This window comes from Meleagris gallopavo, chromosome 21 (assembly GCF_000146605.3).
Source record: "Meleagris gallopavo isolate NT-WF06-2002-E0010 breed Aviagen turkey brand Nicholas breeding stock chromosome 21, Turkey_5.1, whole genome shotgun sequence".
NCBI classification, from domain to species: Eukaryota; Metazoa; Chordata; class Aves; order Galliformes; family Phasianidae; genus Meleagris; species Meleagris gallopavo.
The window spans coordinates 8,661,135-8,678,037 of NC_015031.2; the positions used below are offsets into that span (position 1 = coordinate 8,661,135).

A 16,903-nucleotide genomic window follows, 5' to 3' on the forward strand; every position below is an offset into this window, starting at 1 on the left:
CGGGCTCCCACCGCTTCGCCCGCTGCCCTGAGGAGGCGGCCGTAGTGCCTCTACCGGAGGAAAAAAACGATCCCTTTTGTTTTCCCTTCCCATCCCGGGGCTTCATGCCCACCCCCGAGGGAGGATGGAGGTGGTGGGGGATTTTGAGTACAGCAAGAAGGACCTGATAGGACACGGAGCCTTCGCTGTGGTCTTCAAAGGTCGCCACCGTAAGGTAAACGGCGATGGGGCGGTTACACAACCCTGTGGGAGCAGCCCCGGGCCTCGGTGTGCTGCTGGGGGATGCGGTGGGGCCGGGCCTGCGGCGAGCTGCTCTTTGAGCACGGTTATTTCTATTCATAAGGAGATACGGCAGCCTGGCTGTGTGCTCAGTGTTGGGCCGCTCCTCGGACGAGCAGAGAGGTGCAGCTGCGGGGGGGCTGAGCCCTTTGTTTGTCAGGAGGTCGTGTTTATATAAGGAAGGGATCTGATGGGAAATTGTCTCCTTTGGGTTGGGCTGAGGATCCCTGGAATTCAGAGGGGTCCGGTTTCCTGCTGGATATTCATAGATAGGTGGTGGTTTCTTGGTGCTGTGTGAGTTTACACTGGGCTTGGTGCCTCAAACACTGTGCTTCCACAAAGCAAACCTCCACTTGGAGCCTTTTGGAGCATTGGGAGTGTGCTTGCAGTTCCTCTGGACACAGCACAAGCAGAAAACATGAGAAACTTCGAAGCTTAACAGCGATGGTTATACCTTACACATAAATAAGCATTACAAATAACTTCAGGTTGGATAGTAGGAAACATTTCTTCTTAGAAAGAGCGGTCAGGCATTGGAATGTGCTGCCCAGAGAGGTGGAGGACTTGCTGTCCCTGGGGGTGGTCATGAAATGTGTAGATGTGGTACATAGCAGCATGGTTCAGGGCACAATTTTGGTGCCCTGACAGTTGGAGTAGATCTTAGAGGTCTTTTCCAACCTTAATGATTCTGTGATTCTATTAATAGGCAGTAAACAAGCAGTATTCGTACTCAAAAACAAAGAGCTTGTGTAGTTTTCAGCTGTGGAGATCAAGAAGGATGAAGCTGGGAAGTCCTTAAAGAATAGAAGAAACTTCGTCATTGGGAGGGGACTGAAGGACAAATGGGATGTGATTATTTATGTTGTAATCTTTTTTTTTTAATGCTTTTGAACTCATGGAAATGCAGTCTGGCAGCTGCTGGATCTTAATAGCTGCCTGAACTACTGTGGAATGAAATAGTTCTTGATGGTGTCATGTGATGGAGTAATCAGTGGTGGGTAGGGTAGGGATGATCTTGCTGTTTCTTTAGTGCTTTGCTAGCTTCTTGTTAGTGGTAAAGTCAAAAATGAAAGCTGATAATACTTTTCTATTTGTTTGCTTGCAGAAAACTGATTGGGAAGTAGCCATAAAGAGCATTAACAAAAAGAACTTGTCAAAATCACAAATCTTACTTGGAAAAGAAATTAAAATCTTAAAGGTATGTTAATTGCAGTGATTTTTAAAGCCGCTTTGCTTGAAAAGGAAAAGAGATTTTTGATGCAGTTAATTTTGGGTCACGAGTGGTATCACTGTAATTGTTGCTTTACCTTTTGCATCTTTTATTTGCTTCAGACAAAATCCAGAATTAAAAGGGCCAAGAAAAAAAGTTCTTTAGTTCTGGAAATGGTCTCGTGGCACATGGTTGAGGGCATGTTTTTATTACAAGTGGAAGATTCCTGTAGAATCAGCGTCTGTGCTCCACTTACTGCACATGCAGAAAGGTTTGTCCTTCAGGATGGGTAGTGTCACATCTTTCCCAAGCAGTCCCTGTAACAAAAGTTACAGCAGAGGTCTTCCATCATTCTTTTATTTTCAGTCAAAGATGCCTTGAGAACTGGAAGTGGTGTACTGAATGTGATTCCTGGGGCAGCCTTCCCATTCTGAGTTAACTGACTTAGAAGTTTAGTGTGGCACTAATAAAACAGAAAATCATTTAGTTCTAAAATTCTGTTTTATGGAAACATGTCCTTAGGTATTCTGTCATTTTCCATTCTCTGAACTTCACTACATCTCATCTTACATAGCTTTGCAGCAATAATTAGTGCTGATTTCAATGTTTGTGCTGTTTATAAGCCTCTTGAGGTGCATTCTATTCTAGATGTTAGTATGTATATTGCAGTTCATATGTTCTGTGCTAGAAATAGTAGTGTTGGATATATTCATATGCTACAAGTGCTTAGCAAGGAGAGATACTTTTGTTTTAAGTAGTTTCAAATAATCACACGAGTTGCCATGCAAGTTGTATTTGGTGTTATTTGTCTTGAATTTCATTTTATTGTAAAATAAGAAGTTGGCCTGAAAATAGCATAGTTGGTTACCACCATGAGGAAGAAATGTGTTAACTATAAATTCAGCAGTCATTGAAGGATTTAGTGCTGTATTACTTTCTATAACAACACAGAGAAAATGAATTCTGGAAACAAATGGTATTTGACCTGTGAATATATTGTGTGACTTCCAGTTGCTGTGAATACAGTCCAAAGATTTCCATCATCAGATGTAAATCTCTTTGAGCATTACCTGGCATATTACATTTAAAATAAGAACAGGCTATTTCCATAATACAAATACTTTCTTCTACAGGAACTTCAGCACGAGAACATTGTAGCTCTCTATGATGTCCAGGTAAAATGTGTCTTGATGCTTTTTTCTTCATTAATTTTATTTATGCAAATATCTTATTAAATACATGCTTAATATTTTTAAGTGGTCATGTATTTTCTTACTGTTGTCACTTTGATATTTAGAAAAGGAATTGCAGTTCCCTAGCAGTGGCAGGGAGGGCTCTGTCATATTCGGCACATTACATGCTTGTTTTATATTGACTCTGCTTATCCATTGGGATAGCTGTGAGAAATCTGGTTTACTTCCAGGCAGCAGGGGAAAGTGGGAGCCTGCTTATCTCTTGCAGAGGGCTGTTTGTGTAGTCTGGTCCTGTCTGCAGTGAAAAAGCATCAGCTGCCTGGGCAGGGAGCTGGTTCAGTGGCCATAGCTGTTCTCCTGAATTAGCATTGTTTCCTTGGTTCTATAATTTAACTGGGAAGGAGGTGTTCGTGGCTGGTGACTGAATACACCCGAAGGGAAGTGTACTAGTAGAAGCTGATCTGAAAGGATGAGGCAAGTGACATTTAGAAGTCAACATAACTTAAGATACTGTTGTAGAAAACCATCTCTACTGCTGTGGAGATGTCTCAAAGACAAAGAAATGTATTTTATAGCCCTCTGTCATGGTGAGGGAAAGCTGAAGGAAGCAGGGGATCGTTACTATGCATGTATATATTGCTGTTACTTAAATTGTGTTCAAATGGATGGCATGAAGTATAAAAGTCAAGCAAATATTTGAATCCTTTCAAATAGGTGAAATAAGAATGAGATGACTTTGCACTGTCTTTTTATTCTCAGGTTCTGTCTGACTAGGTGGAGTTATTTTTCTAGCCTATACAGGGCAGTGTATTCTATTTAGCAGGAAGTACATTTCTCATATTGTAAGGCTTGCTGATAAAGTTAAATACAAGATTATGTGAGGTATGCAGCCCTTTGTTCTATTTGAACTCAACGTTTATCTCCTGGGCTTGATTCTCATCTTAAATACAGAAATACATTTATGAATAAAATTATTAAGAACCACCCTTGGGGCACTGCATAGTTAAAGCAATGCAAAATAGACACTTCCATGTTCACCATTTTCTGTCCTTACGTATTTGCATCCTAAAAGATTTTCAGCTTATATGTAGATATGTGTCTTGTGTAGCTGCAGAAAACTGTGTTCATGTGTGCTTGGCGTTGTCGGGTTTTACTGTGTATAGTGCTGTAGGACATGAATTAACTTCTTCTGACCTATGATTCAAAGTAGTGGGTTCATGTGGTGACAGACTATGCTTCAGAACTTCCCATTTAGACTTTTTTCTGAGCCTTGACTTCAGAATTCTGCCTTCTGAATGATACAGCTGAGGGGGAAAGTGCATTCTCTTGAAGAGACCCAGCCTTCCTGAGTAATGCTAAATGGAAACAGTTTCTCAGCACCCTAAATTTAGACATCTGAACATCTTCAAAGAAACTGGAATTGTTGACTGAGAGTTGTTGGTGTGTGAGTAAGCAGCTGAATTTTGGATTTATCATTTATGGCTGTTTATATGTGAAGAATGCTTATTAAGCTTTGCAGCTCAACCTGAAGGTAGTTGGTTAGATACATTGCGTTTTGATCATTTAACATTGTTCATCTTCTAGCTCTGCAGAAGCTCTTGCTGCTTTTGATTTCCATACAGGACACCCACAAGGGAAGAGAAGACAGATCTATGCTTTTATTTATTTACCTAAAAGTGTTTTAGAAACAACTTTCATACTTTACTGCTCTGCCACAGGAAATGATGCCCTCAGAGTGACATTCCCTTGTGAGTGTTGGGCCCTGAATTCTCCTTTTGAGAAGGGGATGTTCCTGCTTGTCACTGACCATTGCAGTTCAATAAAAACAACAGTTACAGCAAAATGAAAGGAAGAACTCTCATATCTTGGATATATTTTGAATAGGTTCATGGCAAACATACAGCAGTATGATGCTACTTCTGTAGAAGAAATTACTTTGCAAAACATGGTCAAGAGAGTGTGACACTTGCACAAATAAGTCTTTCTGCAGGCGGCTTGGTTTGTGAAATATTATACATCATTAACTTATATGATTACAGTAACTTATAACCCAGCAAGAACAGGCACTGTGCAAGGCATTCACATGGCTGGTAGTTTGTTACACCTACAAATTTTCCTTAGCATTTCATGTCCTAGCATGCACTGCTCTTTTTGTTTGTCATAGTATTGTGTACGTGGACATAATACAATAAGGTAAGACTTGAGGTATTCAGGCAACTGTTACAGTCTTTCAGACAACACTAGGTGAACATTTATACTGCTGTTGCTTCAGCCTAGGTATGAACACCACTCCTTAGTATGTATGGAGCCATTTCCATTACTGGAAATAACCATTCATCTGGAGTCACCCCCAGATGAATTAGTACACCATTAGTGTTGTATATGTATTGGTCAGCATTAAAATCTTTTGTTCTGGTGCCAGCAAAATAATTGTCCTTGATTTCCCTAAGGTGGGTACATGCAGTGCTGATAGGTTTGACCTGCAGTTAAGCATTTTATGTAAGCAGAGCATATTGCAGTTTGTGCCATGGCAGAAATCTGGGGATCTGCACGAGGCAGTCTGGAGATGCGTGGTTCTAAGGCTGAGAGTGTTTGTGCAGATACTTAAGTATGAACTTTCCATTTCTGAGAGGCAAACATGTTGCTGTAGTTGATCTTTGAAAAATAAACACATGCAGCTCACTCTAAAGGTGGAATTACTTATTTTGTGAAGCGTAATGCTCGTGCAATAAATGGATTGCAAGACAGAAGCTCTTGAGACATTTTTTACTTACCTTTTTGGGCAAGAGTTGGTATTCTTTCTTTGAAGAAAAAAACCTCCAGAATTGCTGAAGTGGTACAAAAATGGCATTAAACTGGAGCTCTTTCTCCTATGAAATATCATTCATCCTGCAAAAGAAGAACAAAGAACGTTGGATCGTATTAATTGGGGAAATGGAGCCCTGTTTCTCAAAAACAAAAAGAGTCTAAAATAACCTTTAACTCACCGGCATGAAATGCATTGAGATCCATGGATAAAGTATTATACAGCAGCAGGAAGGTGTCACTAAGTTATTTGGAATGTGCTATATTTAGGCCATGAATTTATGGGCTTTTTTTGCAGTTCATGATCCCAAGTGCATGCTGAGTAGAGCTAATCTCACATGGTGCCAGACAGTGCCTGTTTTAGCAAATAATTTAATTCAGAACCTCTTTAGAATGTCAGCCGTCAGAGTGAAAGCCTGTGATGTATCTCAGGGATAGTGTTTTAGAAGAATGAATTAATCTTCACGGTATAGAGTCTGAAGTTTGCTATTTGAACAGTAGTTTAGCAAGAGCTAATTTCTAGTTTGTTATTGGAAACAGTGTCTGAACAGAGATTGTTTCTTGTCTTAGTTTGCTGGCGCAGAGCAGACAAAATAGCTGCAGCTGCTTCTGTCTCTGAAGGCAGTGAAAGCAAGTGGGAGCCAAGCCAGCAATGCTTTGGTACCTATAGCTCAGCCTTTCCCTATATACAAGTGCTCATGATTTCTTTCTGGGGATGCTGGTGGATGGAATGGTGCCTATCTCCATCTGCTCTTTATCGGTGTCATTAAGGACTCCTGTTTGCTCAAAGACTCCAGCTGGTCTGGTGGTATTGCGTGGTTCCTGAGGCAGTTGCTTCAAATATTCTGGAGCATCTTCTTGATCTTGGTGTGCCACAACTCATATTGCCTGTCAGCAGAACTGGTTCTGAACTATCATTACTTATGCCTCAATTTTATTTTTTTTCTTCAGCTTTTTTTATTTATCAGTATCCATCCTTAACTGCATATGAAAAAAAAATAATAATACAAAATGTTATCTGGGTTTATTCTTCCCTGCCAGGTGACAAATGTTTTCAGGCTTAAAGAGCAAATATGCCCTTTAGAAAATGTAAAGGTTTTGAAATACTTTTCCATACCTTTCACTTAGCAACTGGTGCAAAGTGAAAGGCTGACAGTAAGATCATTGGATGGCCAGGAACAACAGCAGCACAGGTGCTGAAGGTTAGGGATAGCCAATTAGCATTTGCTTTGACCAAACACAGTTTATTTGCACCATCTCCCTTGCCTGTTAGTAAGGTACAGCATTTCACTTTCAGGAAATGAGTGACACTGCTATTGTGGTGCATTTCCTGTGGCTCTTTGCTCTTTTATGTGAACAGTAAACTCTGTGAATCCTATAGGTGCACGTCGTTTAGTCTGAGATTACACATTTAGTCAGAACCAGCAAAATGTTCAGTCCTTGCATTTGTAGGAGAGCATGTTAGAAGCTGCTGCTGCAGTGCACTTGCAGAGCAAAATAAGAGTGTCTGTAACACACTGAAATAGTCTGAAGGATCTGGACCAGTCCATTTTCACTAAATCATTAGAACTTTTGCCAGTTGTATCTAATGCTCCAAAAAATGAGGAGTGTGTCCCTGACCAATAAATAAATAAAGCAAAGCACAAGTTAATGTCAGGAAATCAGGTAACAGCAGTGCACAAGCTGTCATGTGAGCTCTCACTCCCTTGAGACTGGGATCATAAACTGCAATTAAAAGGCATCCACAAACTTGGAGCGAAACCATAGTAACTGTCCTTAGCACAGCTCCTCCTTCTGCAGCTCACTGAACGCTCATTGCAGACTTTCATCTTTTTCTAAAGGAGGGCTTCCTAACCCAAAATAAATTGAGGGTATGTTTCTGCCGGTGTGCTGGAGTTCTAGCAGCAGCTGTCACAAGTAACCATGAATGTTTTGACTTCTCTTTCAATTAATGTCTTTTAAGTGGAACTACTGCACTGAACCTGTGATTTGGGTTGGAACTTCACATCCCCTGAGAGAACTGTGGGAAGTGTGGGATTAAAACACAGCAACTTTTGGCAAATGTGTTGCCTCTTCATCTTTTTCTACTAGGCTTACCTGTTGTTTCCTATTAAGCTTCACTGTCTTTTACCTGCAAGTTGAAATAAAACCTGGATTCAGAGTAAGAGGGAGCAAAAGTAGTTTTTTTGTCATGAAAAATTTAAATAAATAAAGCAAGATGTGCTGAGGAAAAAAATGTTCCATAGTTGTTTCAACACAACATACATTTGTTTTGCTTGATTATTTTTCTAGGTAGAAGTATTGGCCAGAACAGCTCCAGCTGCAGTAATTCTATGATCTGTATGTAAATGTAAATTTTTGAAAGCTTTGCTATCTGTTTCAAGAAACAGTTTAAAATAGCTTGCTAGGTCAGCTCTATTCCTGAATGTTACATCTGAAATGTGGTGGTTTGCTAATCTTTTCCTTTTTGAGCACTTTGACTTGCTAAGCAAGTCAACAGAAATTGTTCTTCTGGAGAACGATGATAGTGTGAGCTTTGTTTTTCAGCAAAGTAATTCAGAGGAGAAAAATGCATCTGCAGAATTGCCCTGTGAGAATGGAGACCACATTCCCAGTCAGGCTGGCCAACAGCAGTAATCTGAAATGGGAGCAACTGTGAAGGGATAAACAACTTCAGCCATTTTGAACTAAAGCTTCATTGGTGGGATACTGAAAAGTATATGTGGGTAAGAGAGAAAGGGGAGGTGAGGGCTGCTGTGACAGCTCATCAGCTTGTTTCTTAAGGGAGCAGCTTTGTCTGAAAGGACTTTGTTTCCAAGAGAGTCCAGAAAACACATTCTCTTAGTTCTGAGATGAATAAATGTCTGTCATGAGCTGAGCATTACATACTGCTTTAAGCTGTTGGTTTTGTGCAGTGCGTTGTGTAGCTGGAGCACTGACGCCGTGGAACATCTATTTCTGATTCATGGGATTGCTATGTTTGGGTGGAAATCCAATAGCTGAGCTTTCTTCTTGTCACTGGAGAGCAGACAATTTCCATGCTTCTTAGCCGTGTTATTCTTTTACACATCACAGTTGCCCTTTAAGTGAAGTGGTCCTCAGCTTGCCGGAATTTTCGGTTTGGTGAATTAGGATCTCAGATGATCAGCTGTCATCAGTTAGGAGGGAGGTTAATGAGTGGTGATAGCCTTCTGTTTTCTTGGTATCAGCTCTGTTTCAAAGATTTTAGAGCATTCTGCAAACGGTGAATTTCTTGTCATGATGTCTATGTGTCAAGCTTAGAGCAGTAGCAGTGTGTTGGAGATGGCAGTGCATGCAGGTGTCCTGGCTTCTTCCTTTTTTCTTCAACTCAAGACCAGCCTTTGCTGGACAAACTGATGAAAGTCATTTGGAATTGGAAATTCCATTCCATTGAACTTGGAAGCTGTGATTCCAGATGTGGATTGCTTTTTGGAATCCTTGGAGTTCCTGAAAGACTGTGGACTTCTGTCTTGGAGGAAATTGTTGCATAGGATGAATGTATTTTCAGTAATTTACAGGGTGGGTAGGGTTTTTTGTGGTGGGTGTTGGTTGTTTTTTTTTTCTCCCATTAAAATATTACCTTCCTGATAAAATGCACTTAGATTTTGAGGCTTTTAAAGGATTTCAAATTACAGTTCATGTTGGCCACAGCTGTTAGAGAAACATTGAACAATTAGGACTTCATGAAATGTGATCTACTGCTGCTTTAGTATTCTATATTGGTTGGAATTCACCCTTCATTCCCACCAGATTTGCCTAGCATTCCTAGAAACTTGCTTTCTTTGAAGCTAATTTCAAAATGTAAACAAATCTGTGAAGTGCTTGAATGTTCTGAGCTGAGAAAATCCTCCAGAGGTTTTCTCCAACGCAGATGAGAATGGCTGAACTAAATGCTTCCAGAAATGAGGCAGTCTCCTATAATCTCAAATTAACCTTAAAATATCTGATCCGTCTCAAACTGCTTAAACTCGTTAGCTCCGAAGAGGGGAGAAATGTTTTTACTTTATCTAAGATCTCTGAATGTCTCCAGCTTTGTAGGCACAACAAAATCACATGAGAAACTAGAAACCATGTTTATTATTGACAAAAGCTCTTCACACAAAATAATGCTTGTTTAAGAAAAGGAATATTCTAATTACAGTCAGACCTCAATGCTGAGGTTCTTACTGCATTCTGAGGAGTGTGTAGATAATTTACAGTAGATGTTAGCTCTTTTGTCTTTTAGTAACTCTTACTCAATTATGAGAGGGAATTCAGGTTGCAGATGGGTCAAAGAAGGTCAGTGCTTTGGAAAATCTCAGTAGGACTGCTATATCAAATCACAGCTTTCCATAAAGCGTTTAGATCTGTGACATGGGCATGCTTCTGCCTGTGGCTCATCGAGGGAGATATTTTACAGAGTATGCATGAATCCTGATAGAAGCATCCTACAGAATAGCAATTGGGAATCACTCTACGCCAGGCACTACTGTGCTGTGATTTCTGCATGACCTTCAGCTTTTCAGATGGCAGAGCTTGTTTTACCCAGAAGGGAGGAACATAACCTTGAAAGTCCTCCTGTAGAAAAGTGGTTTTTGTAGCCAGTTTGTCTTGCTCACACCTCGTCACAAACGTACCAGAGAGCATTCAGAAATTACTGCCCCGTTATGGATTCGTTTCAGTGATGTATGACAGTAAAGTTATACTCACTTGTTGGGGCTTTTCATATAGAAGATGCCTTGGTAGAGAAAGCACGAAGCAGATGAAATCTGAGGGAAATGTGAAAGATTATTTTACTTTATGATGCTCTTATACTTGGTTAATGCAGGTATTAAAGCCTCTGTCTCATCATATTCTTAAATGGCATTTCTTCTCTTTTAGGAAATGCCCAGTTCTGTCTTTCTGGTGATGGAGGTATGTGTTTGTATATATGATTCTTTCTGGTTAATTTTTAAATACTTTTTTGGGGGAAAAAAAAAATCTTTCTTTGCACAGCTGCAAAATAACAGGTAATTCTGAAAACAAGCTTATTAATTTTCTGTGCAGTGCTAAGTTTATCAGCAGTGTTTGTACCATAAATTATTCTTTTGTGTTCTATGATACGATAAGCATTGATGAAGCATTACACCTCAAACTGGTAATTACAAATAGTTGAGAAAACAAAATTAAACAGCTGGAAAGGGTCTTCTACCTGCAGAGAAAAGATTACAAAGTAGAAATTAACACAGAGGATTTCAGAGCTTGTGTTTTGAGTAAAAACCTTTCTTTTTTACAGTACTGCAATGGTGGGGATCTGGCAGATTACTTACAAGGTAATTGTTTACTGTGTTACCTTATTAGGAAGCTCCTTCATTACATGTTTACACTCTGTATTTGTGTGATCCACTGATATTTCTCTGGGTTCTTTGCTTGTGATTTAAATATTTTTCAGCTTATGAAATGTCTGTAATTCTACAATGCTTGTTTTCCCTACTGTGATTTTTTTTTTTAGAGTACCCTCTTCATTAGATTAACTGAATGCACTAATCAGTTCCATATTAGCTGCTTGTAGGACTGGTTTTGAACCAATGCTGGGAATGTTGCATTCAGAGGTTTTTTTTCAGATAGAGTGTGGATTTCTAGAAATTTTGGGGCTGTCCTTCCTGCTTTTCCTCTCTCCTCAGAAACATAATTGGAAAGGAAGTACAGCTCCTGTACATTACAACTTTCTGGTTGATCTTCAAGGTACTTGAATGCATTTTGTGATGCCTGCTTGGTCTTAGCTCTTATGGAGGTAGGAAGACAAGTGCTTCAGAATAGCAAAACTCCATCATACGTGTTAAACCAGAATTGCAAACTGGGGTTGCTGTGTTGCTTTTGTCACTCATAATTTAAAATAAACACCATTAAACTTGCAATGAAAGTGAGTAATATAATGCACAAACAAAAAACGCTTCTTGCCTCTATTTATGAAACAACTGAATGTGACATTCCCCTATTTGTAAATGAGAGAGATCTATATAGGTAACACGCTGAAAAAATGTGACGAGTCTCTGTTTCTGGAATCACGTTTTGGAAACTGGTCCCTGTGTTTGATTCCACCTGCTTTCTTTCTCACCCTTCAAACTAATCCTTATTACAAAGAAAATTTTAAGCAGCTATGTTAATCTCCAGATTTTTTCTGACAAAAATATTCTTCTGCATGCCTCATATCTGCAGTATGTTGAAGGAATCTTTTTGTGAACAGCTATTGTTATGGTAACTGTGTATATTAAAAGCTTAATTCACTTCCCATTAAAATCCTTGGAAAGACTCATCCAGCTTCTTCATCCAGTGCTTTCTCATATTGCAGCTTGAGCTAAAACCTTCTGAAGAGACTTTGAAAAATGCATCCTAGCTTTTCCCCTCAAAACAAATTTTGTCATGGATTAAATTTATGAGTGTAGTGGTTTTCTGCATCCCCATAACAAAGTGTTGAAGGAAAAACTGGGATTTCAGCTTCAGGCTGTGATGTGATTTCAGATAAGCTTAATGTTGCAAACTGTGTAAGAGTTCTTTAATGTTCCTGACTTCTGTGGTTCTTTGCCTTTTAGAGAGTTTAGGATTTAATAGTGGTTAAGATACTGTAGAACTATTATGCTACTGGGTTGAATAAACTACTGTAAAAGCAGGTAATCCAGACTACAGTAACTAATGTTAAACTATGGAGATGGATGTGTTATTTAGAACACAGGTCTTTGTAGAAAAACATTGGAAATTGGATTATTTTAATAAAATTCACTATAATTTGATCGTCTCAATTGTTTTCACAATTGATCACTATGAAGTTTGTTTTGGGTTTTTTTATTGACCAAATACTTATTTTGTCATTTGCTATTGTGTGTGTTATTTTCAGCTAAAGGAACTCTTAGTGAAGACACCATCCGAGTGTTCCTCCAGCAGATTGCAGCTGCTATGCGTATCCTGCACAGTAAAGGAATCATTCACAGGGATCTTAAACCACAGAATATTTTATTGTCTTATGCCAGCCGTAGGAAGTCAAGTGTCAGTGGCATACGCATCAAAATAGGTAAGCACACTTTACTCTGGTATTGAAGGTAAATCATCACTATTTGGTTGTTTCCTTACTCAGAGAGCCTCTTTGTAGTTAAAACATAGAGGCTGTATTGGCTGTGTTATGTGTTAAATTGATGTAAATCAGGACAGTGAGCCCAGAATGATCAGCTTAATGCTGTGACGTGGATTTCCAGTGTAAAAAATCTTGAGTCATAAAGTCCTTTTGGATCAGCAGAAAAAGGCTGTCGCTGACAAGCTGATGTTTCTAGTACTAACTGTGTTAACTAGGCACATTTGTAAACTTTGAAATGCTGAGTAGCCTTTAGCTCATTTCAAAACTGCTTGCAGGACTCCAAGCACAGTTCTACCTGGACTTTCTTGTTGTAGACCTTCCCAAGAGTTTTTGAAAAGTTTTAGACATGTAGGTTATAACCTATTTTGTGACAGAAGGAGGTTCAGCATTGTAACTGAGGAGAGCTGTTAGTTTTAAAAATGCTGCCAAGCTGCAATTTATGAGGAACTTGGGAGTTTCAGTCTCTCATTGCTCTCTCTGTTATGTGTCCATATAAAAAGACTTTGGTTTTGGCATGTTTCTTCTTGTGCTTTTTTTTTTTAACCAAAGTCTGAGGTCTGTTCCAACTCAGTTCATCTTCTGAACACCACAGAAGAAACAAAATTTATTTTACTGCTCTTACTTAATATACTGTTCACTATGTGGAAAATTCTGGCATCTGAAGCTTAATTTCTAGAACTTCTTCCTGCTGTGATGTCACTGAAGCAGGCAGTATGCTCATCACTCTTAATGAACCATTTATCTTTAGAAACTGACTTTAATCCTTTCTTACTGATGCCAGACAGCATGTTCTGCAGCTGGGGAGATGGCTGAGCAGCAATTTGTACAAATGATGCCACTGCTGCTTTCTTCTCTTGCTATTTGGGAGATAGTACATTATTCCTCCAGTGTTTAACATAGATTTGCTGTTCCACGAAGATGGATTGTACCTGTTTTTAGCTCTCTCACTGATGATTGTAGCAGATTTCAATAAAAGATGATCTCTAGATTACAAAAACTTGAAAATTGTCTTTTTTTTTGTTGACAAATGTGTTTCTTTCCACAGCTGACTTTGGTTTTGCTCGTTATCTGCATAGCAACATGATGGCTGCAACTCTGTGTGGTTCCCCAATGTATATGGTGAGTGACTGCATTTCTCAATTTGAAGCTTAAACATTCGACTGCCAGAACAAAATAGTTGACTGCTGGCAGATTGGCAAATGCCTGAGGTTACTTGGAATCATTAAGGACAGTATTGTAGCTTTCCTTTCCATACTTTTACTAGTTCCCTTTTTTTCCTCTGGTTTAGAGATCATGATTGCTAAAATAAAAAGAAATGAGAGAGACACTGTAAAATAAAAAGAAATGAGAGAGACACTGAGTGTTTTTAGTGCTGTTTCCTTTTTTCCTAATGTGTTCTCTATGCTTCCCCCACCCCCTTTTTCCTTTCTTATAAAACAATTTGGAGTTACTTGCCATTATTTTTTGCTAAGTGGTGGTATTTATTTCAGCACTAAGATGTCTGTCTTTGCACTGCCACTCCTATGTTGTGTGGTCACGGGAAAATCACTTTGTTTTCCCTTGTCTTGTTTTTATGTGTGAAATGGTGATGATGGTATTCCTTGTGAAATCCTTGCTTATTTATCTACAAGAAGGACTGCATCAACCAAGTAAATACTGCTTGCTTTGTGTTCCCATACATGCAGATCATTAGCTTCTTTCTTTAGAACATCAGCGTTTCTAGTTTTATGTTTCTGATACATAACTTTCATTTTAGATAGTGTAATTACCTTTCAAGTAATGATGCAGACTAAAATCCTTTCATTTCCTATTAAATATTTTAAATTAAAATATTTTACTCTTTACAAAAAGCTGATCTCTTAATACCACTCTGACAGAAGTATTGTGTAATTCATATTGTTGTGGCTTTGTCTTGTCTTTGCCTTCTGAGATCTTCCTGTACTTTCCAGGCCCCTGAAGTGATTATGTCTCAACACTATGATGCTAAAGCAGATCTGTGGAGTATAGGAACTGTGATTTATCAGTGTCTTGTTGGAAAACCACCTTTTCAGGTAACGCTTTTATTTCTGTTTCCCTCTTTCTATTACTCTTCACATATCATGGAAATTCCCAGCGCTCTTCCTTCCAGGCACGAAAACAGAGTTAAATAGGGATGTTTGAATGCTGATGCTTGAAAGGCCAGATAGCTTGAGGGATACCAAGGGAGAAATTGCTTGTACTTGTATTTTGTGTTCAATCTAGGGCAAATGCAGAAGGACATTTAGTACTGAAATCAGTGCTGTGCTTGGTGTATGTGTGCATAGGTACAGAAGCTACTTTCTCTGTTAAACTGAACTGTAACTAATATACATTTTTATTTGACAGGCCAATAGTCCTCAAGATTTGAGAATGTTTTATGAAAAGAACAGGAATTTGATTCCTAGGTATGTCACCATGATCTTTCCTGTCACTTATGTTTGTTGATTGAACACTTTTTCCTCTTTGAGAATGCCTGGGATGCATACAAATATTTTGTGTTGCTGTCTTGATAAGGAAGCAGTATGATAGCAGTGACTCTCATTGTGTATTACCTTCACTGCACTGCTGAGTTGAGTATCCTGCACTAAGGTTATGTAGTGAAAATGTAGGGATATGGTAGAATGCTGACTTCCAGAAATGTTTAATGCATTATACATTATTTAATGTATGTGTGAAATTTCATGCATGTTTAAATTCCTTTTGTATGCAGCATACCTCGAGAAACATCAACTTACTTGGCTGACCTGCTGTTGGGTTTGCTTCAGAGAAACCAAAAAGACAGGATGGACTTTGGTACGTAACTTTTCCTTTTGCCCTCTTGTTTTGATATGTTAGCTGTATACATGTGACCAAAGCAATTGTCCTCACCTTTTGTCTACAGACTGTTACATGAAAAATGAAGTGTATTTTTCTTCCGTGTTGCCATAAAAGAGGACTGTAATAAAATAAACAAAAAACCTCAAAAACAACAAATAAACATTGTCAGTTAATGACTGACAGTATTAAATGAAGCATATAAATTATTATTTTGTTGTTGAGAAGTGAAATACAGTTGTGGTCTCCCTCTCTTCTGTTTATTGATATGTCTTAAATTTTTGTGTCAGTCATTTTTGCTGCTTTTATTGTTTTATCCAAAATCAGACAGATGTTATATGTTATGTTTTCATGGTAATTGTTTAAATTAATCTGCACAATTTTTTTATCGCAGTTTTATCCCAAATCCCAGGAAATGTTAATCTTAAACATTTAGCTGAATAAAATTAACTTGATATAAAACAATGTGTTTTATATGGAGATTTGTTTTAGCAACAAGGTAGATGATCCATCACATTTAATCCGTGGGATGGTGAGAGAGAGCCTAAACTTCAAATCTCTTCAGCGTCTTTGTAGATGAAGCAGAGTTCTCTCCTTCCCTATACTATTAGGATGCTGAGATCCTTGGGTGAATTACAACCCTGAGACATGCTCAGTTTCATTTCTGCTCACAGAGGTTCACATTGCTGTTTAGTTATGCATGCAACCTTAGTTTTATTGCAGTACTGAAATGCACAAAGTGGCTTGTTCACTTGTGATCCTTGTGTAATTGTGAAAAGGCTATATTCAATAGGCTGAGGAGAAAGGAGGATTTGAAAGGTATCTGGGATGTCTACTTCAAGTTCAAGCCTTTCCTGATTGCATTGTTTTAAACTTTCCAACTGCTGATATGTTCTGCTCTAAAATGTCAAACTTTGAAAAATAATTTGAAATTAAAAGCACTGATTCTGGAGGAATTAAGATGTTGCTGCTGTGATAATCAGGCATGTTTTTTTGTGTAGATGTAACTTAAGTAACATGATATGAATGCTATATGTTAGAAATCAGATATAGGAAAACTATAAAACCTCAGAATATTTGGTCAAAATGACCCAGATGACTCTTGACAGTATTCAGATGTCAACTTTTAAATTTGGAAAGAAGAATTAATATGTCACAAACATGGATTTTGAGTAATGGATTCCACCTGCGCTCTCGGCAGGCTGATCTCCACAGTTTCTTCAAACCTGGGCAATTCACTGCAACATTATGGTAGCATGAGAATGCGTTTGTGCTAAGAAAGAAAAACAGAAAGCAGAATGGTAGTGAAGAAAGTCATGTTTCCCTTGGCTGAGTCGCTTGAAGGGCCTCAAAGGGGCTGCTCTGGAATGTGCTTAGCAAGGCGAGTGAAAGGGAGAGTGTATAACTGAGTCCTGTTGCCTGTTGTTCAAGTAAAAAATAGCACTGGAAATTGCTTATCTTTTAGTGATACCAAGA

The 16,903-nt window shown here is 38.7% G+C and overlaps 1 protein-coding gene across 2 annotated transcripts in view; it reads left to right on the forward strand.

The window, feature by feature from the left end:
- The first annotated feature begins 6 nt into the window (after positions 1-6).
- The window catches only part of ULK2 (unc-51 like autophagy activating kinase 2), a 34,678-nt gene continuing 17,781 nt past the window's right edge, over positions 7-16,903 (forward strand). The window contains exons 1-10 of one of the 2 annotated variants that reach the window (XM_003211825.4): positions 7-214; positions 1,385-1,477; positions 2,623-2,664; positions 10,369-10,401; positions 10,763-10,799; positions 12,362-12,535; positions 13,641-13,714; positions 14,545-14,646; positions 14,960-15,018; positions 15,324-15,406. In XM_003211825.4, the coding sequence (XP_003211873.2) occupies positions 125-214; positions 1,385-1,477; positions 2,623-2,664; positions 10,369-10,401; positions 10,763-10,799; positions 12,362-12,535; positions 13,641-13,714; positions 14,545-14,646; positions 14,960-15,018; positions 15,324-15,406 (787 nt within the window). In that variant the 5' untranslated portion in view covers positions 7-124. The remainder of the gene's footprint in view (positions 215-1,384; positions 1,478-2,622; positions 2,665-10,368; positions 10,402-10,762; positions 10,800-12,361; positions 12,536-13,640; positions 13,715-14,544; positions 14,647-14,959; positions 15,019-15,323; positions 15,407-16,903) is intronic. The other variant, XM_019622024.2, reaches the window with a different exon arrangement.